The sequence below is a fragment of the Bidens hawaiensis genome, unplaced genomic scaffold (genome assembly GCF_021521415.1).
Source record: "Bidens hawaiensis isolate Kalapana, Puna unplaced genomic scaffold, B.hawaiensis_p1.1 tig00009570_1, whole genome shotgun sequence".
In the NCBI taxonomy this organism is placed as follows: Eukaryota; Viridiplantae; Streptophyta; class Magnoliopsida; order Asterales; family Asteraceae; genus Bidens; species Bidens hawaiensis.
The window spans coordinates 85155-109739 of NW_027491715.1; the positions used below are offsets into that span (position 1 = coordinate 85155).

Here is a 24585-nt window from a genome sequence, read left to right on the forward strand (position 1 = left end):
TTTACTAACTTGTCATTTTTGGATCGGAATTTCGGGGACATTACAGTTAGTTTGATTAAGATTTGAATATATTGGCATAACTGCTATGACCATGAGACTAAGGGTGTATTTGAGATTGCTTATTTAAGCGAGAAAGGACTTATTAATTTATGATATTTTAAAAAGAAGATTTAAAAAAATGTTTGAATTAGCTTATGTGTTGGGGACAAATAAAATGACTAAAAACGACACTCTTTTTTAAAAGGAGTGTAATAGGTTTTGAGGGTTAGAGGGGTGTAATAGGTAAATCAAACTCATTAAGTTAATAAGTTACATATTCCTAACTTTTCAAAACCCTTATATTCTGTCTTCTCCATAAGTTAAAATTAAAAAAACCTTATTGTTTGTCAAACACCTACATCTTATTAATTTTTCAAAAAGTTTATTACTTATAAATTGATGAAAATAAGGAATCCCAAACACCCCCTTAATAATATAGTGTTATTTTATTATTTACTATAGCTAAGAGAATCTATTAAACATCAATAACTTTTATAACAAGGGATTGGGGTTCCAAGAGCATTCCAATCGACCCCAAAGGCGAATACCTAAGAGTAAGTTTATATGTTGTTTTTACTAAATAAATAAAGTAGGGTTCGTACTTCAGGCGTTAATAAATTGATGATAAATCATTTGTAACTGATCTCACACGTCATGATAACTTACTAGCTACCAAATTTTCCAGTTGTTTTTCCAGTCACATTTCATATAATATGTTAGGATTCTTATAAATTACCTAATAAATAGCCAAATAGGTAAAAAAAAATACTGAGAATGGCGTGAAAATGTAAGAAAATTTATGAGATATAATGGATTGCTTGAGAAAATATTTAAAGGAGCGTCGTAATCGACTGTTTGACAACCTTGTGCTAAGTCATTAACAGGTAGTCTCTAAATCAGTCAATATGCTTCTAAAACTTATAAATTAATATGTTCCATGAATAATGAAATCATTCATTGGTGTATTTTAAATGAAGCAAACACGCTATACTCTTAGACGTTGGCTGATTCAAATGTAGTTTTTTAATAAAGTCATTAAATGCGTAAATGACTAATGAACATTCCTTGAATTTTCTTGTGTCATATGATCATCAAACACGTTTATGAGGGTTTTGAGTTTTTATTTTGAAAATACGATAACATGGGGGGGGGGGGATTTATTTTTTCTTTAATAGTGAGTTGAAATTTAGTTAAAACATAGAAAAAAAAAGATAAGGAGACAATGGTTAGACTTTATGCTATGGGCGCGATGGAGGGGCAAAGTGGGCGCTAAACAACACCAAGGGGCGTCCTTGGTGGTTTGTTGGGGGGGGGGGAGGAAGGATTGTCAGAACATGGGCGCTTTTGGTAATTTTTGTGGGCCCTCTCTCTCCATCTCTCACACACAAATACATACATATGCATATGTATGTATAATGGGGGGCCAGGGGCATTAAACCATAATGTGGAATTATAAGGTTGGGGATTCGATGCCACCGCCCACCGGTGCTTACGTGACGCTAACGTAACAATATGGAGGGACGTTACGAACTTCGAGGTGTCGTCAGTATATGGTACGGATTACGAGGTTATAGTTTTCGGGTCGGTGGCACGGAAATCGAGGTAGAGAAAGAAAGTTTCTAGAGAGAGAGTGGGGTGGTGTGCAAAAGAAGGTGTTATGGCCTTCCTATTTATAGCTGAAAAGTGGTCCCACGCGATACGCGATGGAACCTTTCTTTTTGGTCATCGCGTATCGCGATGACATGTGTTACTCAGAGAGTGCCACGTGTCGCCACGTGGCGAACACGTGTCACAGTCTTAACCAACCTCTGCCACGTGTTGACAAGTGGCCTGCCACGTGTCGCGTCGTCTGCCACGTGTCACATCCGAGTGACACGTGTTGATGTGTCATCAAGGACCATCGCGTATCGCGATGGCCTCTCTGGCTATGCCCATCGCGTATCGCGATGGCTTAATAAATCTGGATTTTTATTTTTAAACCCCTTTAGTTTTACTAACTTGTCATTTTTGGATCGGAATTTCGGGGACATTACAGTTAGTTTGATTAAGATTTGAATATATTGGCATAACTGCTATGACCATGAGACTAAGGGTGTATTTGAGATTGCTTATTTAAGCGAGAAAGGACTTATTAATTTATGATATTTTAAAAAGAAGATTTAAAAAAATGTTTGAATTAGCTTATGTGTTGGGGACAAATAAAATGACTAAAAACGACACTCTTTTTTAAAAGGAGTGTAATAGGTTTTGAGGGTTAGAGGGGTGTAATAGGTAAATCAAACTCATTAAGTTAATAAGTTACATATTCCTAACTTTTCAAAACCCTTATATTCTGTCTTCTCCATAAGTTAAAATTAAAAAAACCTTATTGTTTGTCAAACACCTACATCTTATTAATTTTTCAAAAAGTTTATTACTTATAAATTGATGAAAATAAGGAATCCCAAACACCCCCTTAATAATATAGTGTTATTTTATTATTTACTATAGCTAAGAGAATCTATTAAACATCAATAACTTTTATAACAAGGGATTGGGGTTCCAAGAGCATTCCAATCGACCCCAAAGGCGAATACCTAAGAGTAAGTTTATATGTTGTTTTTACTAAATAAATAAAGTAGGGTTCGTACTTCAGGCGTTAATAAATTGATGATAAATCATTTGTAACTGATCTCACACGTCATGATAACTTACTAGCTACCAAATTTTCCAGTTGTTTTTCCAGTCACATTTCATATAATATGTTAGGATTCTTATAAATTACCTAATAAATAGCCAAATAGGTAAAAAAAAATACTGAGAATGGCGTGAAAATGTAAGAAAATTTATGAGATATAATGGATTGCTTGAGAAAATATTTAAAGGAGCGTCGTAATCGGCTGTTTGACAACCTTGTGCTAAGTCATTAACAGGTAGTCTCTAAATCAGTCAATATGCTTCTAAAACTTATAAATTAATATGTTCCATGAATAATGAAATCATTCATTGGTGTATTTTAAATGAAGCAAACACGATATACTCTTAGACGTTGGCTGATTCAAATGTAGTTTTTTAATAAAGTCATTAAATGCGTAAATGACTAATGAACATTCCTTGAATTTTCTTGTGTCATATGATCATCAAACACGTTTATGAGGGTTTTGAGTTTTTATTTTGAAAATACGATAACATGGGGGGGGGGGGGATTTATTTTTTCTTTAATAGTGAGTTGAAATTTAGTTAAAACATAGAAAAAAAAAGATAAGGAGACAATGGTTAGACTTTACGCTATGGGCGCGCTGGAGGGGCGAAGTGGGCGCTAAACAACACCAAGGGGCGTCCTTGGTGGTGGGTTTGGGGGGGGGGGGGAGGAAGGATTGTCATAACATGGGCGCTTTTGGTAATTTTTGTGGGCCCTCTCTTTCCATCTCTCACACACAGATACATACATATGCATATGTATGTATAATGGGGGGCCAGGGGCATTAAACCATAGTGTGGAATTATAAGGTTGGGGATTCGATGCCACCGCCCACCGGTGCTTACGTGGCACTAACGTAACAATATGGAGGGACATCGATGCCCCTCACCATAAAGAATAATCCTATGGTCATGTGTATGGCAATAAGAAAATCGTGGTCAATAACCCACCCTTTGGGCCCACTAATCGTATAAACGGGCCCATACCTTTAACTTTTAAGCTCCTCGTGGTGGGGGCACAAATCACCACCACATTTTTCCGTATCTATGTCCACTTTTATTTCGTTCTTTTATGACTTCAGTCTTAAAGTTATGTTATTTATGTTCTTATTAGTTATAATAGTGATGTTACGGAAAACCCATTAAACCGAACCATGAATTGTTTAAAACCGACCAATCGACCAACTTGCCTTGATTTAGATGTTGGATTTATATAAATTAAAATGGATATCTAGTTGAGGTCACATATATCATGACTATGAGGTTGGATTTGTTTTTGAGTGACAGTTAAGTATATTATAGAGGAGATAAATGCCACCTAGTTTGTTACATGTAGAGGTGAGTAAAAAGTTCCAACAAAATGTAAATAACCGAACAAAAAAGTTTGAAGAAAATGAATAACTCAAAGTTTGCAAACTAAAAAAAATCCTTGTACAGTCTAAAACAAGCCCCGAGACAATGGAATGAAAAACTTACCAAAACTCTTATCTACTACAACCGCTTCAAATTCGGATCAAACCTGTTTTAACACATTAACAGATATGCCAATGTTTGACTTCATTGACTTAACTGAAGCTCCGGGCTCATTTCTTGACGCGTGTAGCAACAACGAGTCAAGTTCTTCCAAATACTCCTAGAATAACCACAATTTTCATTTATAAATCCAAGGTATTACATAATTACGGCCTTTTTGACTAAATTCAGTGATGCAAATAATAACAATCGCAAGATGCAAATAATATAAATTTATAAAAGTCACCGGTCATGATAAATATCAATAATTCATAGACAAAACACAGTGTGTTTAGAGAAACGGTTGGGACCACATAACAATTCCTGTTTGTGGGTCGAACCCAAGCCAAATTGTAAAATTTACGGAATGAGAACCGAACAACACGCATATTCGTCGGTTGACCCGAAATTTTGTTTCACATATTTATATTTTAAAAATTACAATTTTAAAACAATATATATATATATATATATATATATATATATATATATATATATATATAAAATTCATATAAAACCTTGTCAATTTCCTTTTTAGTTTTAAAACTTGGCATAAGTTACTTAACTATTTAATTTGTTACAAAAACACATTTAAAAAATAAAAAAAACAAAAAAAAAAACGGGTTAAATGGATCAACCCGCGAGCTTTACCTGAAAGGCTGAAACTAAGCCGAAAGGTTCATATTTAGACTAATGGAAGTCGGAAAGAAAAAAGCATGTATGAAGTTATGGGATGATAACTTTTGTGATCGTTTATTATTGATCACTCCTGCAGTTAACTCCGGGTCTGGAATTGCAGCCCATATGACGACTAAGGTTCTCTAAATATAGAGTAAAATGCAAGTAAAGTAAGTATACTAGTTGCCATCGCAAATAATTAAAGTGAAAATTAACTTTCGCTTTAACTTTTACTTTAATGGAGAACAAGAAAAAAGGGTAGATGGTGTGTGTGCATGTATACATGTATGGTATGTATGAAGTAAATTAGATGGAATCTTTTGACTATGAAGCTAATGAATTTAATTAAATAGAATTATATTTTAATAACTGACACCTCATATTGTGTATAGCTTTTCAGTTGTTTTACAAACTTGATTAACTTTTTCATTATTTTGGTAACTTGTACATGTAGTTTTTTTAGGGGATATTTTAGGGACACCCACCTTTTTTTCCTAAAATTATCTATCAGTTCATAGAAAACATAGAAAATGATTAAATATTGTTATGAGTTTATAGACGTAGTAAAAATGAATACAAATCGGATTCACAACAATAATAAAACTAAAGAATTATAGGTACATAACATGATTTGGTGCATGTCATATAAAAGTAACTGTTATGAAAAGTTATCCTTGTATATGATCTTATTTCTTTTGTTGAAATTGAGACTCTGATAAAAATTTATGATATAAAAAAAATATGTAATTGATGGTTTCCAAAAAACAAACAACTTGGATTATAAATTTTTAGAAAAAAAACATGAATTGCAGGATTCTAACAAATGTTGAATTCACGAGCCATTATTGTTAAGAATGTGTTGAATTTTTTTATAAAAAATAACGTATACATTGAACATAATTATATTTTAGGCATTAAATTGTTGTAAATGATCACTAATGTGTGTATAATATCTTGAAATATATTGAAAATGTTGTAACTCATGCGTCAAACTATTTTCACCAATAACCCGTGGATAGCATGAATTAATGAGAAGAGATATTAGAAAATTACGAAAGAATTTTATGCTATGACTGAATGTGGTTAGGACAACTAAACATTATTATTTTTATTTATTAGTATAGTAAAATAAAATTATTTTGTAGATTATGAATATTATTTTAGCTTATATTAATGTACGTGTTTTAAATTTAAACTTAGGTACTTATTATCATATACTCTTCGTATTAAAGCTAATTTAGATTGTATGGATAAGAACAAACCTTTTAAATTTGGTACTCTCCAAATATTGCGGGTCTATTACGTATGTGCGATAGCTAGAATTTATATAATGTACATCGCACACCAAGATTAATGAATAAAATTAAATTATTCATATTCATAGACGTCACATAGCAAATTAATTTAAAAACATATTATTATGTGGTTTTTAACTCCCCTTAACTTATGAAGGAAGTGGTTTTAACAAATCTTGCTTTTAACGTCCCTTAACCTATAAAGGGATTGGTTTTCCACTTATTGATCTATGTCAAATCAGCTTTAACTCCCTAAACGTTAAGGTGTACTTCAAAGCCATACCGGCTTACCGACACTTGTGACCTCATGGAACTTCCAAAGATAGGAGGTGATATAATGTTGCGCATACCAATAACCATATACTAAATTGATTGTTTACAAACAAAAAAGGCAAGCAATTTAATATATATATATATATATATATATATATATATATATATATATATATATATATATATATATAGGGTAAGGATCCTAAGAGAATCCTTTGTAAATTGAGAATTTTGAGAACCATTTTGGAAAACTAAAAACACATTTAAAAAAATATTTAAAAAAATCATAAAACAAAAAATAATAAAAATTTTAAAAAAGTAAAAAAACCAAAATTCTTATATTTCATTCCGGTTTCAATAAAAAAATACAAAAAAAAAACAAAAAAAAAACGTCGTATTATACACATATGTTTTATATAATCTTTAGTTACGTAATATACACATATGTACAGTATCATTTATCTTAAATTATACACATGTGTACAAAAAAACATGTAAATATACATATATGTATATATTATACATATGTGTATATAATTTAGCTAAACCGAGTTTTTTTTATGAAACCGGGATGATAAAATAAGAATTTTGGTTTTTATACTTTTTTGATTTTTGTGTTTTTTGATTTTTTGATTTTTTTTATTTTTTGGTTTTTTGTGGTCCAAAATGGTTCTCATAGTTCTCAATTTAAAAAAGGTTCTCTCATGATCATATATATATATATATATATATATATATGCATTATATAGCTAGTATATTAAAACCAGTGGTCGTATGAACAATACTACACCCGTTTAGTATATATACATATACTAGTTTGATCCTCCCGTATTACGGAGGTTTATTCAAGTTTTTGTTTTTAATCGTTCTGCTATTTTATGATAATTTATTTTATTATTTAATGTAGTTTTGTTTTAATCTAATACATATATATTAGTTTGTTATTATATTTTTTAGCGTTTGGGTGCTATTAGGGTTTGGTAAGACCCATAACCCGTGGAAATTATTCTTTGATGATTAATGTGTTATTTCACAAATAAATGAAATTTTATAACCCGTTTAAGGGTTATCCGGATATGATGAGACCCATGACCCGCAAAAATTATTGTTTGATTATGAAAGAGTTTCACAAATAAATGAGATGTTATAACTCATTTAAAGACTATCTGGGTTTGACGAGACCCATACCCGCAAATACGGGTCAAATGCATGAAAAACCTCCATTTAGAAATCAAACAATCTGGTGGCTCTAGAGAATGGGGGGAACAACCTGAGAGTGACATGTAGGATTTCATGGTAGACAATTATATATATATAGTTAAATGTTGAGTGGGGAGATTATCCAAATGAAGGCTTGGTCGGGTGGTTAAGGCGGATGCGCATTAATGGTTCATAGACCTTTGGCTGAGTTTAATATTAGGTTCGTACTTCGTAGACATTTAGTAAAGAAAATTCAGGTAGAGAAAGGATGTGAATAATACGTATATTATTAAAAGTAAAATTAATATGAGGCTGCATCTATGACAGAAATTTTCTCGTACATATGCCACTTCCTCTAGCCGACTTTATAGATAGATAGATATATTGATATGATTCATGTATTCAAGTGGTGTATGTGACGATGCTTATATTGCTCGATTATGTCCTGTCACATGAATCGATGTCAGCTGGACACCGTCAAACCCATGCCCATAATCAATTTAAATAGAGAATTGTGAAAAAAAAAATATATAAATAGACGTGTAAATTTTGCTTATAAGATATTTATGCGTTTTTAGACTAAAAAAGAAAGTATTAAAGATTCACGAATTTAAGAAAACAAATCTTTAATGGCGAAATTAGAGACTTTGAAAAAAATCAGGTATATATACGATGGGGTGAGGTTACTGTACAATAATTGTTTAACGTACGATAGGTACGCGAGACTTTCAAAGTCAAAATATTCTAAAACGCGCGCTCAGCCAAAAAACTAAAACGCTTAAAAACGGGTTTTGTGAAAACAAAAAGTAAAAAATTATTCAATTAACGATCCAAAACTGTTTTTTTAATAAACCAATAATTAATTGGATATGTATTCATGGAACATATAAATACACTTGAACCATCTCCACATAATTAACCTATACAGTTGAGAATATACAACCATTCAAAGATGTTTTTGCTTATACAACTAGTCCTTACAGTTCTAGTCTTCATCTCTCAAGAACATAAAGCTATATCTGCCTATGTTCCACCATACACTTCCGTAGTAGCTCCGGTTAACAAACACACCGACGCCGCTATGCCTCTCTATAGCGTTCAGATCATGACATCATACACAAACATGCAATACAACCGTGCAAATTTTCTAATAGACATCGATGCTCCATTCATATGGCACGATTGCATCCTTCAATGGAACATACACCCCGGAAGTTGTCCTAACAACACGCTTTGCACTTATCCGGTCTCTTGTGAAGAATATCAATGCACCGATGTTCGAACTACTTACTCATACAAGAATCCATCTTGCCCTCCAGTGACCAACAGTTCGACGTTACCTGGTTGGGGATATTGTACGTGCCCGGTCAATGTTGTGAACCCAATTACACGATTGTGTGATCAAGCCCTTCTCAACTACGACGATTTCACAATGAACACTTGTGATGGTAGAAATGCTTTGAATGGTTATTATGGTGCAAACCCTAACGCGGCATGTGCTAATTCTTCGTCATTTGGGTCATTCCCTTCTAGTGTTACCGGTGTTATGGCATTTTCGTCCTCACCTTACTCGTTACTCGCTTATTTATACCAACCTCTTAAGAAATCACTAGCTCTATGTTTTCCTAGCACAACATCCACTCCGGGAGTTGTATTCGTCGGTTCTGGCCCTTATTACTTTCTTCCGCAATCGAATGTTGACATAAAGAGTTTACTTTCTTATACTCCTTTGCTAAAGCATCCGGATTCATTCGGATACTTTATTGGTGTCAATTCCATTGTTATTAAACAAAGATCTATAGAGATTCCTATGAATGCAATTACCAAACTTAGTACAATTGAACCTTACACTACTCTTAGATCCGACATTTACAACCGTGTGATTTGGTTATTTTCGATATATGCAGTAGGGATCCCTCGTGCAAGGCCAGTAGCACCGTTCGGTTTGTGTTTCAGGACATTTAGGCAAATTGTTTTAAAGGTTCCTGATATTGATTTGGTCATGTCTAATGGAAACAAGTGGACTATATCCACAGCTAACTCCATGAAACAAGTAACAAAAGATGTGGCATGCCTAGCGTTTATTGACGGTGGTGTGACGACTGAACATGCAATCGTGATTGGGACACTTCAGTTTGAGGATAATTTTCTGGAGTTTGATTTGGAGAATATGACCTTTGGGTTTAGTAATTCGCTGTTACGCAGGCAGACTAGCTGTGCAAACTTCAATTTTACACTCACTAATAGCCCTTGAAGCTGTTCCCTAATAATAAACTTCAACTTGTTCTATATATGTTTCCAGAGTAGTTGAGTGAACAAGTTTCTAGGTGTTGAAATAGTATATTTCAGTGATTTGGTTTTACGTATAAGTGATATGTTCTTCTTTAACATAATCTTTTTATTTATCTTTCTTTATTAAAGGCATAAAAACAACACGAGTAGTTATGATATAACAAGCATCCTTATGAGTAAGAGGTGTACAAAACCGGTTTTTTTTACAAACCGAACCGGTTCGGTTTAGTAACCGGTTTAAGCATAGAAGTAACCAAATCGATCCAGACTGTTCCGGGTAGGTTTTAAACTGGTTTAAGACAACAAAAACGGTTTTAAAACCGGTTTGATTGAAAAATATCCAAACCACTATACAAACCGGCGGTTTGGTTCGGCTTGGGAACCGGTTTGGTTCGGTTTCCGGTTAACCGATTCCGAACCGTTTTTTTTACACCTCTACTTATGAGTTATGACCATATTAAGAAACTAGAACTGGAATTGGGCTACTATCTTTGTACACCTCTTAACAGTTGGGAAATGCTAAAAGCCCACAAACATAAAAAAAATCTTTTTCTTTTTTATTTTGTTTTTATGCAAATTTAATTTTTTTAAAATAAATGAGTTGTTTCTACAAGCACAATAGACACTAGGTACTTCTATTAAATTTTAAACATTATACATGCTGATAACATAATTATAAGTTTATTTGTCACATAACATAATACCAATAGAAATATATCTAAGATATATATCCTAAGTTTATGTGTTTAAAGTCCAATACTCATTTGATTTCACACAATGGGCTTATCAACACATACTACATTATAATGGACTACATGTCTACATGTGAGCCACTAAATTAACCTCTACTAGCCACTAAGCCAATTCATTATGAAATTACAAGTATATTAAAAAAATTGGTCTTTAGTTCATAACTTCATATTTCTCTTTGCTATTTTTCCTCATGGGCTAGCTTAGGAGACTAATTTTTGTTACTTGTTTCGATTACGAGAACGATGCTAGTACCGAAGTCTAGCATGAGGATGAATGATCATAAGAGTTTAGATTCTGGGTTAGTTGACCCATAAATATGTTAGTTTGATTCTTGGTAAATCATATACATATATAGAACAGGTGTTTATTAATTAAGAAAGCAAACTATTCATGGGTACATAATACATATACATGCCAGCTTCAATTACCACCAGTTATGGTAAAGTTGAAACTTGAACATGATGTTTTCCACTTCAACAACGAAGAACTAAAACCGAAAGTCGAATTCTGTAAATCAAACACCAGAAAGTTATCCTCAAACTGATATGTCCCGATCACAATCGCATGTTCAGCTGTCGCACCACCATCAACAAACGCTAGGCACGCCACGTCTTTTGTCACTTGTTTTATGGAGTTAGCCATCTCTATAGTCCACTTCTTCCCATCCTGAAGACTTAAATCAATATTGGGAAACTTTAAGTAGTTACTAGTCTTGTAACAAAGGCTAAAAGGAGTGACTGGTCTTGCAAGAGGGATTCCAATGGTAGCAATCAAAAACGTCTTAATCACACGATTATAAATATCGGTTTTAAGGATAGTGTAAGGTTCAAGTGTACTAAGTTTAGTAGAGAAGTCCCCAGTGATGTCAATAGATTTATTACTAATCACAATGGCCTTGACACCAATATAGTATCCAAAAGAGTCTGGATGCTTTAGTAACGGAGTATACGAAAGTAAACTACAAACATCAACATTCGAATTAGGAATAAGGTAATAAGGACCAGACCCGGCGAAAAGAACCCCAGGAGCGGACGACGTGCTTGGCAAACATAGAGCTAATGATTTCTTAAGCGGTTCGAACAAATAAGCTGGTAACGCGTATGATGAGGAAGAAAATGCCATGACACCAATAACATTTTTAGGGAATGATACAAGTGAAGAAGAATTAACACATGCTGCATTAGGATAAGCACCATATAAACCAGTGAAAACATTTCTACCATTGCTTGTGTTAACCGTGAACTCGTCGTAATTGAGCAAGGCTTCTCTACATGATCCGGTAATGGGGTCTATAACATTAACCGGACATGAACAAAATCCCCAACCAGGTAACGTCAAACTGTTGGTTACTGGAGGGCAAGATGGATTATTATCATAAGCGTAAGTTGTTCGCACATCGGTGCATTCAAATTCTTCACAAGAAACCTGCAAAGTGTGTTGCTTGGACAACTGCCTGGATATATGCTCCATTGCACGATGCAATCGTGCCATATGAATGGAGCGTCGATGTCTATAAGGAAGTTTGCACGCAAGTATTGTAAGTTTACGTACGCCGTCATGATTTCGACGCTATATAAAGGCTTTGCGGCATCGGTATGTTTGGTTACTGGAACAACTATGGAAGTGTAAGGTGGTACATATTGTGCTATGGCTTTGTGTTCATGAGATATGAAATAGCACAATTAGGTGTAGAAGCAAATGCATTTTAAAATATTTGTGGTTTCTTAATGCACACTAAAGGGATATATATATATATATAGATGTGTTAACTGTTAACTATTAAAATAAATATTGTTTCTTTACCAAACTTAAATCTATAAGAATGTTTTTTTAATAACTAGAATAATAAAAGTCATATTTGAGAACTTGTTAAAACAGATATATATGTAAGACTTATGTTACACATCATTGATTTTGTTTATTATGGTTTGTTATATTATATTTGAATATGAAGTTCTTCATGTTATATTTGTTAGTTATAATATAATATTAAGAAATCTATAATATATATAAACGAAAACATAAAAATCCTACGTGTCGCGATGTGGTCGCTACCCTTTTTTTGAAGTCACCAGATTTGCTTGATTTTTAAATATAGGTTTCTCATGCATTTGACCCGAATTCACGGGTATGGGTCTCATCAAACTCATATATTTTTTAAACGGGTTATAACATCTCATTAAATTAAAAACTAATCTCACCAAATATTTGATATAAAAATCCTACAAAGAATGATTTTACTAAAAATTAATACCTGATTTATTTAAAAATATATATATATTATTTATAATTAAAAAATCAATTTTATAGTAAAAAATAAACGGGTCTTGAGTTTAATCATACTCATATAGTTGTTAAACCGGATTATAACATCTCATTTATTTATAAAACAATTTATCATCAAACCATAAGTATATTATTAACTTTCATACAATTAAAAAATAAAATTTAAAAAATAAATAAATATTAAAAATAAATAAAATAAAACAACCCTCATAATAAAGGGATAAAAACTAGTATCGAATAAACTATGTGTCTATGTGCATGGGTTCATAGAAAGTTGATCTAATCAAAAATTGTCAAGAGATCGAGAGTGACACGGAAATGGAAGGCAGACAAAGCAAAAGATTTCATCTTTAAATTCTTGAAATTATCGTCACTTTTTCAAATTGTTTAATGCTCTATTTTATAAAAATTGATAACAAAGAGTTATTAAATTCAGGTGCACGTAATAAACAAATTTTAAAGTTAAATACTGAGAGATAGTTCGTATGTTAAGGTTAGTTAAATTTATTTTTTGGGTGGGGGTGGGGATGACCAAAATAGTTGTGTTGACTAAAAAAAACTATTAAAATAGTCATGGAACTTGGTAGATTACAACTCAATTAACCCATTTGGCGCAGGAGCAATGGTAGTGTTGGAGATTAACACTAGCGCAGACTCATTGTCGATTTTTGTAGAAGGTGATATGGCATGTTGTGTGTCGTAAATGAAAGAAAATAATGACTCACGAGATAATCGGAAGGCGCATAAGATGGAGAGTTGACGCAAGAACAGAAAGTCAGTTTTATTTTGTTAATGTATTTAAAAAGCAAGGCTATTTTTATATCTTCTTGATCAATTAGGCTTTTTTGATGATTTTTCCTTCTTTATCAGCTGTTTATTAAATTACGGCTTTAACCTTAACACTTTTGCTTAAATTGATAAATTTTTGCTATCGTCTAAATTTTTGGTTAAATGCGTGTAAAATTAGTGAAGGGCATCTAAAAAGTGTTAGGATTAAGTGTAGAATTAGTTTTCAAAAACTTGAAATAATGAAATTAATATATGTAATCAACCCTTAATTGTAGATAAAGACACACAATCAACTCTAGATTTTAGAAAAAAGAAAAACCACATACTTGCGGTATAAGCATTGATTAGTACATTGCCACATGAAGTTGAATACATGAAACTACACCATTCTACACCCCATAAAATTGCCAACGGATGTAAGTGGGAGTTGTATGGGAAAGTATATGTTATAGACGTAAGTGACTACTATTGTTTTTTCTAAATTATCTTAATGTGTAAAACAATTTCCAACTCAATCAATTAAATAAGTTTATTAAATTATTATGTCATTCATATTATGCATATCCAATTGCGGTACCAAGCGTCCACGTCACCATCCCTATATACAACTTTTTATGTTTCAGTTTAACGTATTTCGAGTTTTAGATTATTAATCGGATCCCGTTTTTAATAATTTTTGTCAGACTTTGAACGAAATCAAAGTCCTGACGACATAGACTAAAGAAACTAATTTTTTGAGAATAGTTGTTGTCGGGTCCTTACAGTGTCTTATACTGACTTTTAGTTGCTTATTTTCGAGTTTTTGTGTCAGGATCGATCAATCAACACCACAATCAGTCTCGTAACCAACAACGTGTTAACAATACTGTTTCGAGTTCTGCTCTTGTGATCACGCTCTGGTTGATTGATAGTTTAAAAGTCAATGTTATTTTGTTAATTTTCTTGATAAGAATGAATATTTTCATGATTTCCTTTGTAAGAATGACTTTCTTAATGAATGATTTATCTATTAAATCACAGACAAAAAATTGTATTCGCATAAATGCAATACATTGTGTTTGTTCATGTAATCTTTAGTGCCTTGTCATACTTCTATAAAGGGCCGGCAATTCGGTACATGTTAAAGACACGAGAAGACCTGTTAATCAAAAACACTACTAGAAAACATGCTGATTTGCGACAGCAGTTTTTGTAGCAAAATTGTGGCAAACAGCCCGTAGCCACAATTTTTCGACAAAACAGATTTGAGAGAAAAAAAGCTGTGGCAAATCTTGTTTCTGGCAATTTTGCTACAATTTTTGCTGCTGATTTACGACAAATATTAGTTGTCGCTAATGGTGCCACAATTTTGCCACAAGTGTTTCCTACAAACTAACGACAAGTTTGTCACTGTTTCGTTTAAATTATTAGTAATAATAATGGCATTAACAAAATTAACTAATCAGTAATGACAAATACCAAAACTTAAACTCAGACAAAATTGCCACAACATGTTAATAAAATTTCCTACACGCTACAAAACCTTTTAAAAATTACTACAAACTTGCCACAAATGTTAATAAATGCTTGCTACAGACTTGCCACAAAAATATTCGTTTGCTACAAAACGTTAATAAAGTTTTCGACAATGTTGCTACAAAACCTCAATAAAAACTCTGACAAACTTACCACAAAACAATAATAATTTCGACAAACTAGCCACAAACACTTAATATAATTTGCGACAAACTTGCAACAAAATCTTGAATGACTTTTCTGATAAAAATGCGACAATTGCTAAAAAAGAATTAAAAAAACAGATATCTACTACGCAAAAATGCAGAAAATTTCTAAAAATTATCAAAAAAAATAATGTATACAATATGAAATAAAAATAAATCCTAAAAAAACACGTATTTTTTTTTACAAAACTACACAACATTAATACATAATGAAAGTTGTTTTACTTATCCGCGAACAACATATCTTCCATCTGTTTTTTGTCCAATATGATTGTTGAGCATACTCTTGTCTATTCAAATTGTTCCTAGCAGGTTTCTGTGTTTTGCCGGGACTCTTGTTCTTTTTTTAGCTCCACTTTGAACTTTTTGAAGCTAAAATTTGTCAAAAGATGCATAATTAATACATATGAACCAAAAGATATTTTTCACATATTAACACATATACCTTTAATCACAAGTTATATCTGCAAACCATGCCTTTAAAAAGAGTGTGTAAAGTTCTTCGAAAATATGAGCAGAAATAAACACCTACAAAAACCAACAAAAGTCAAACATCACTGCCCGCATTAGAATCTCACAACCACCTAACAGCCCAAAAACCATGTTAAAAAGTACTAATACCTCGAATCAAACCATTGCGAGTGCGAAGCAAAGACGACCACACCAATTAACCTGCATCAAACAAAACAATAAATAAATTCTTAAAAGAACACCGTTCTAAACTAAACATGGTATAATTAGCCACCTTATCATAAATTAATGAGCAATCAACAATAAAAGCAAAAAAAATAACCAACGAATTGTTTTAAAAACTTTTAAAATTTATTTCAAGTATAATATTATGTAACATGTATTGAATTGCATCTCTTCAAAAGATCGTGTCTACTTAAAGTCTAGGATTCTTGACAAATTTTCATATTATAAATCGGGTTTCAATGTCTTATCACTATTTTACATGTCCTTATGTTGTGAACTCCACAAAAGCTTTAATTAATCAACAGATTGCAAACAGAGTGACAATTTCCATAATAAACAACCACCTCCAACACATAGGATCATATACAAGAATCACTGCATAAACCCTGCCAAATACTAAAACCTAAAACCAACCCAAACATAAACAAACCACTAAAGGCAACAACATTCTACACCTCAGCTAAATATATTATAAACACATATTCTCTGAACTAAATACCAACAACTCCAGATTTATTTTATTTTATTATAAACAACAAAACCACACCCACTAGGTTCAACATAATTAACATGATAAAAGACCCACTAAAACAAATACCAAAATGCATCTAAACCCCATCTTTGTTTTACACCCTATATTTCTTCCGTACCATAAACCAACATCATTTAAACCCATATTATTAACTCTAACCTCGGATTCGAATCTAGAGACATCATCGGCAGCTGCTAATTATAGTAGAATTGAGGATCTAAAAAAAACCCCAATTATTTTGTTCCATGACTATATTTGTGGATCCTTCACACATGAATTAGGACCTGTAAGTATTATAGAACAACCCTAATTAACAAATATTATTATATGAAAAAACAAGAACAGTTGTCTAAATCTAAAGATTTATTATTGTTACATACCTGGTTGAAAGTGAATTGACGAAGAAAACAAGTGATGGTAGCTGTAAAGGGTTTGTGATGAATATGAATATAAATATGAAGAATGAATTGGGATGGACGATGAATGTATATATATATATTATAATGATGATTGAATTGTTATTATTAAAGGAAGAAAGAAATAAAAAATGAAATAGGGTACACAGGTGGAGAAGGGAGGCAAGAAGGTGTGACTTTTGTGGATCTGTTTGTCCACAGAGAGATGGAGAGGAGATGTTTAGTACTTGGAGGGGAACCTAAAATTTTGGGGTGAGTTTAGCAGGGAATATTTGGGATTAAGTGGGAAGTTATTTTGGGTCAAAAGTAAAATATAAATGATAATAATAATGTTGCTTAAAAACAAACCAGAGATATTCCCGTATGTGTCTCATCACCACTAACCAACACTCCTCCCATCGCCACCATCACCCAGCGCACACCATCGTCACCACTACCAACAACCACCACTATCCCCCCCCCCCAAAGGCCACTCGCCACCACCACCTATCCACACAATTCCCTAAACTATCGCTTCTGGCTATTTACATCGTTGCCCTCCATGGCCACACACCACCATCAACCACCATTAACTCTTGCAGCCCACCACCCACCACTACGATCTACCAGCATACACTATCACCACCACCACCACTACCACCTATCCACACAATTCCACCAACCATCGCTCCATGCTATCTCCATCGTTGCCCTCCTCCGCCACCTGCCACCATTACCTCCTGCCGCCCACCACCCGCCATTGCAACCACCACCATTACCTCATGCCGTCCACCACCTACAATTGAAACCACCACCCAACACTACCATCTACCAACATACACCACCACCACCACGTATCCACACACTTTCACCAACAATCGCTCATTGCTATCTCCATCGTTGCCCTCCACCGCCACCCACCACCACCATCCACCATTACCTCCTGCCGCCCACCACCCGCCAATGCAACCACCACCATTACCTCATGCCGCCCACCACCCACCACTACCATCTACCAACATACACAGACACCACCCCTTATCCACACACTTTCACCAACAATCACTCCTGGCTATCTTCACTGTTGCCCTCCACTGCCACCCACCACCATCAAACACCATTACCTCCTGCCGCCCACCACCCGCCATTGCAACCACCACCACTACCTCCTGCCACCCATCACCCGCCGTTGCAACCAACACCACTACCTTCTGTCGCCCACCACCCGCCGTAGAAACCACCACCCATCACTACCATCTACCATCATACACTGTCACCACCACCACTACTACCACCACCTATCCACACACTTCCACCAACCATCGCTCTTGGCTATCTCCATCGTTGCCCTCCACCGCCACCCACCACAATCAGCCACCATTACCTCATGCCGCCCACCACCCGCCATTGCAACCACCACCCACCACTACCATTTTCCAGCACACACCGTCACCACCACCATTACCATCTACCAGCTACCGCCACCATCTGCCACTGTTGCCCTCCACCATCCACTACCACTAACTGCCTTTTTTATTGTATTTCGTCTTTGTCTACCAAACAACACAAGGTAATAACAACACAACCACTACTGCCATTTTTATTGTATTCCGTCTTGTGACACATTAGCCACAAAAGTGTGTTTTTATTAATTATTAATATCATATTCAATAAACAATACCGAGTTGTCATAAACATGTGGCAAACTAGCAAAAAATTTCTACAAAGTTGCCACAAAAGTTTGGTTTCATTATTATTAATTTTTATATTAAACAAATAACACAAGTTGCGGGAAACTTGTAGCAAACTTTACAAGTTTTGCCACAATTTTACCACAAAAGTGTGGTTTCATTATCATTAGTTTTTATATTCAATAATTAATACATAGTTGCCAAAAAATTGTAGCAAACATTGCAAGTTTTGCCACCATTTTACCACAATGGTGTGATTTTTATAATATATTACAATTTTGTAGCAAATTTGTAACAAAATTTGTAAGCATTCTGTCTATTTTGCCACAAAAGTGTGGTTTCATTATTATTAATGTTTTATTTTCAATAATTAATACATAGTTGCCAGAAATTAGTAGCCAACTTTGCAAGTTTTGCCACAGTTTTGCCCCTAAAGTGTTGTTTTTTATGATATATTTCGAAGTTGTAGCAAATTTGTAGCCAAATTACCAGAGTTTCGACTGTTTTGCTACAAAAGGGTGTTAATGCATTTGTATGTTGATTTTTTTTATTTTGAAGGTCAATATTTAATAAATGATTAAACTAATGGTCGGTAATTTGTCGGAAATAGATTTATGTTTTCGACGAAATTATGACAACACTGCTTTACGCCGCTACTTTGTAGAAAACTTGTGAAATTTTAAGACTTTTTTTGCTTTTGATTATTGACGAAAAGTTGTGGAAATTTTGTTGGAAAATTTGAGTTGTGGGAAAATTGTATAAATCTTTTGTAGCAAAAATACCCATTTTTTAGTAGTGAAAAGTACGGTATGTAGTTTTTTTATTTTCTTAAATAATTGAAATTAGTAGGCTAGACTCCCTCATTATCCCTTAGTAGTTGCTTGAGATAGTAGTTGCTTGAGAACGAAAACTGAGTGATACAATTGAGAATGAAAATTACGAGCTCCCCTCATCTAGCAGCGATACTCGCACACCACTCTCCGTCACAAGGCCCGGCCATCTTTATATTGGTTCCTCTACTTCAATAAATAAACATATATAGAAGAAACAATGGCATTGTGGTAATTATTGTACTTCCGTTATGACTTTTTTCCATAATGATGTTTTCCATACATCATATTATTTCGTGGATTAGATTTTATTTGATTGTCTACGATTCCATTGTGTGTGCAATGTGCTCAGGATATAGTTTTGTATAAATGTATATCCGTACGCTTAATTCTAATGAATTGACATTTGTTAAGAGGTAGAATATATTAATCAAGTTTCCCGTTCATTCATCAGGATTCTATTTCAATTGAAACTTGATGAGTCGATCCATGCATGTTTTGCTTTTACTGTTATAACGTATACCCGGAGTTACTCGATGTATTAAAACAACTATATGGACCATGTTGTAGTCGGGGATAGGGATGTGCATGGGTCGGTTTGAGGCGGTTTTGAGCCAAACCCATAACCATAACCAATATGGCGGTTAATGGATTTCCATAACCATAACCGATCCATTATGGCGGTTTCGGTTAATCGGTTTTGAAGGTTATAACGAGTCTGTTTGGGTCGGTTAACCATAACCAAAACAATGTATCTACGACTAAAAGTTTGGTACCAAATATTACTAAAAAAATGACATTACATAGTCTAACAAAATATATAATCCATAATACTAATACCATACATTTAAAAAAACGGCAACATATTATTCAACAATGAAATTCCAAGTTAACTCAATAACAAACGTTGAACAACCATCAAAATGGTGTATTCCGATCATATGTTCGGTGGAAGTTAGCCTCAAACATGTTGTTGGTTAAATAAATGGGTCGGTTCGGTTATAGCGGGTTTGGATTATCTTTAACCAAAACCGATCCATAGTTGGCGGTTTATGAAAATTCACTAAACCGACCCACCGGTTATGTCGGTTATGGTTCGGTTAAACGGTTATGGCGGTTAAGTTGCTCACCCCTAGTCGGGGAGGTTGAAAACTTTTGGCGACTTGTATTTTGGGCTGTAGTTTTTGGGGCCGTATTTCCATTTTTTTTAAAACAAAAGTGGGCTGATAATGGGCTCTTCAACAACCGAAACAATTTGGACCTCGCCACCAATTTGGGTCTTGCCGTCATCGTTTCTTCATAAATAATGAACCAAGTTGTGTGGTAAGTGTTCGGTGTTCCCTTATTTTGTTTCTAAGTAATTTAGCTAAACAAACATAAGTTTTGGCTAACTTTTCTTCTTCAGACATACATCCATGTATTTTTCTCAACAATCTTAAACATGTATACCCCTAGTTTGCTGGTGAACATCATTGTTTTGAGGCTAAGGTTGTAACTATGGGACAACCTTAAACACCCATTACTTAATTATATCACGTGCTTAAGGCTTCGGAGTTTGCATTGATATTTAGGTGTTTACATATGTTCATCCTCGCCTTAGGAGTTCAATTGTTATGATTCTTTATCTTGGGGATTCTTGTTTTGGTTAGAATTGTACATGAGATAAGTCATGCTTCACATACATATATGTAGTTCATAGTCACGGTGTCACTTAAAAACTTGTGCTATAATTTCGACATCTAGCCACAACGTGTTAGGTTGCCGCTTCACCTCATTTTGACACAATCAGGATGCCCTGTCACCTGGCTTAACCTAAAAGCAACTAATTTCTAGTCTTTGAAATCCTTGGTGGCTTAATCACTTGTATTTTGTAATACTCGTTCTTATTTATGGTTTTAAATCCGCGGATAACGCCTAGTTTAGAAGCAGGTTTATGTGTATCATATTCCTTGATTTGTTTACATAAAGTTTAGCACATTTCCTTTAAAGTTCAATGCAAGACTTCTTTCATATTTATTCATGCATTCAGCTCATGGGCATGTGGATCAATGGCTTATACTTCAAGTCTCATAAGCTTTTCCCTAGCTAGCTGCCTTTAAAAACATAAGATACAAATCAAAGTGTATAACTTCCTATTGTTTTGAAGTGGTTATAAACTTGTTAGGACTTACGAGTGTCAACTTAAAACATTTTTTTTAATTATCATAAACACGTTAGGAAAAAAAATACTCAATTTGACCGAGGATATTAACAAAATAAACTTGAGTTTTTGAATTACCAAAATAGCCGCTTGCAGTTCAAAAAAACTAAAATAGCTGTTTTACTTTTTTTATTTTTAATTTCCAACTGAAATGCGTCATAGTGAAATCTTACGCTCCATGTTAAATTTAAGAAATACATTATTTTTTTTAAATGCAGGCCCTCTAGCGTAGCAGCTAATCTGCTACGCAATGGATGGATATATTATGCCAAAATGATCGAGTCTGCTAGTCTATTTTGAATCTATTGCGCCGTATTATATCCATTAGTGTCAAAATACACATGTCGCGCTCTAATAATTGATCGATACTTTCATAAAGTCAATGACTATTTTGTTAACTTTCCAAAACAAATATTTTCGTGATTTTCCCAATACACACATTAAAAAAAATAATAAAATAAAATAAAAATCTTCTAACCTATTCAAAAGTGCTTATTTGTCAAAAGAAAAACAGCATATATATTGACTTTTAAGAAATCAAATCAACGCCTCGTACCACCAATTTAGCTATAACTAGTAATGCTTAGAATGTGCACATTTGACTAGCTAATTACAAATCTATAAAAACCCAACTTGATCACCTTTCAAAATCACACAATTGACAACACATAAACATCCCAAAATGCTTAATCTCCTTCAACTAATTCTTATGGTTCTAGCCCTCATCCCTCATGAAGCCATAGCACAACCTCCACCACCCTACACTTCTTTTTTCGCTCCATTACTGAAGAAACACTAAGTGACCCCGGGCAGATTATGGGTAATCTGGGGGCTAGATAATGTTTCCCACGAAGGTTAGGTCCAGCAGAGTAGGTTGTACTTCCGGGAACCTGCAAAACAGACACCGTAAGCTCGTCACTGAGAAGGGGGGGTTCCTCCTTGTGACCACCCTCCGGCGTGAGAATCAGTCTATATTGCTCTTTGAATATAAAAGTATGTGAATACTATTAGAGCAGTTATCAAGTAAGTTATACGAGATAGTAGATGATCTTACCATTCCAAGATATTGGAGTATTTATAGCCGAAGGTAGGTTTTCTAGAAGGTACAGCCGGCTGAATAGTATTCCTGTTCAACCAACAGTGGATTACGCACAGGCCATACTGGTTGGTGGGTAGGTTACAGCCAACAGTAATAAAGTCGGCTGCACTATTCCACCAACTGTAGACCATGCACGTCCTACTGACTGTGGATTGTACGCAGGCCATGCTGGTTGGTGAATAGGTTACGGCCAACAGTAATACTATTCCACCAACTGTAGGCTGCGCCTGCTCCACAGTGAGAGTTGGTGAGTAGGCAGCGGCTAATAGTGACAAACAGTACTAGAGGGTGCTCCTCCTCGCACTGTTGTCGGTGAGCTGTCACCCTGTGATTGGCCCATGGGCTGTTCTGGTCAGATCGTCTGTCCTATCCATACCTTGGTAGGTATGGTACAAAAGATCTTTCAGAATCAGACTGGCTCATTTGGGCGGGATTGTTCCCGCCTTGCTCATGCCTTCACGTGACTGCTGAAGTAGCTAATCTTGTACGTGTAGCCTTGCTGTCTGCGGGTAGCCTTCCCTGATGGCTTGTATCCGCAACTGCGGGAACAGGCGGGGTACTTCACCATTGGGAGGCTTTCCCTGCGTGTACAGCTTGCGTACTGCGCGTAAGATTCTATGAGCATGGTGGGTCCTGCGGGAGCAGATGGTCTTTGCGCAGACAACCCTGTTCAAGGTGAGTCTTGCGGGACCAACTGGTCTCTGCTGGGACCTACCTCTTCAAGTCCCCCCAGTCCAATGTTCTTCTCATGCGTGTTTAATAAAGTGAGGTGAACTTTTGGACTTAAGCAAAGGGTTTTGAAAAGGGTTTTGTAAGGTTTTCCATGGGAAGTCCTTGTCACTTGCAGAAATGCCCGAGTTTCCTGCTTGGTCTCTGGGTATGATGCGGGTAGGTCTGTAACCTCCTCGCAAGTCAGGAGCGTTGAGTCCCAGTTGTATGTATTTTCCATGAGGTTTTGGTAGTTTTGAACATAGTGATCAATTATGTTAAGACCACCAATTCCATCTTGGAGCTTCAAACAACGTAGTTCTCGACGTTCCCGCTATGCGGGGATGTTACTTCCGTTTCCGCAAGCATTGCCCAGAAGATCCTTCTTGGTTTCAATTCCCAGCGGAGCGCTAGGTATGTGAAGGGTTTTGCCTTAACACTGTACCTGCGCTCGTCTTACGGTTACTTTACTTCCAAGGTATTCCTGGCGTCAATTCCCTGCGGGTGCTAGGTATGTGAAGGGTTTTGCCTTTACACTGTACCCGCACCCGTCTTATAGTTGGTTGCCGGGGTACTTGGCTTCAATTCCCTGCGGGTGCTAGGTATGTGAAGGGTTCTGCCTTAACACTGTACCCGCAGCCGTCTTACGGTTACTTGTTTACCAAGGTTTTCTTGGCTTCAATTCCCTGCGGGTGCTAGGTATGTGAAGGGTTTTGCCTTAACACTGTACCCGCAGCCGTCTTACGGTTACTTGTTTGCCAAGGGGTAAGGGATATTTTCCCGCTTACTTTTTAATATTTTCGAATTTTGAATTTTGAAATTCGAAGAGTTGGTGAAAAGATAAGAACAGTCCAAACCTCTGAAACGTCGTGCGACAGTTTCTTCTGACTGTGTCAGGACGTGCAGGAAGTTATGGT

The 24585-nt window shown here is 34.9% G+C and overlaps 1 protein-coding gene and 1 pseudogene across 1 annotated transcript; one reads left to right on the top strand and one right to left on the bottom strand.

The window, feature by feature from the left end:
• Positions 1–8595: 8595 nt before the first annotated feature.
• Positions 8596–10033, top strand: LOC143532905 (putative aspartic proteinase GIP2). Its single transcript, XM_077027813.1, has one exon. It carries the CDS (start codon positions 8629–8631, stop codon positions 9928–9930), a length of 1302 nt encoding a protein of 433 aa, XP_076883928.1. The 5' UTR covers positions 8596–8628; the 3' UTR covers positions 9931–10033.
• Positions 10034–10969: 936 nt separating this feature from the next.
• Positions 10970–12295, bottom strand: LOC143532907 (gamma conglutin 1-like; annotated as a pseudogene).
• Between the last annotated feature and the right edge of the window lie 12290 nt (positions 12296–24585).

Bases quoted from the DNA above. Each gene is read 5' to 3' on its own strand.
- LOC143532905 (XM_077027813.1), top strand. From the start codon at position 8,629: ATGTTTTTGCTTATACAACTAGTCCTTACAGTTCTAGTCTTCATCTCT.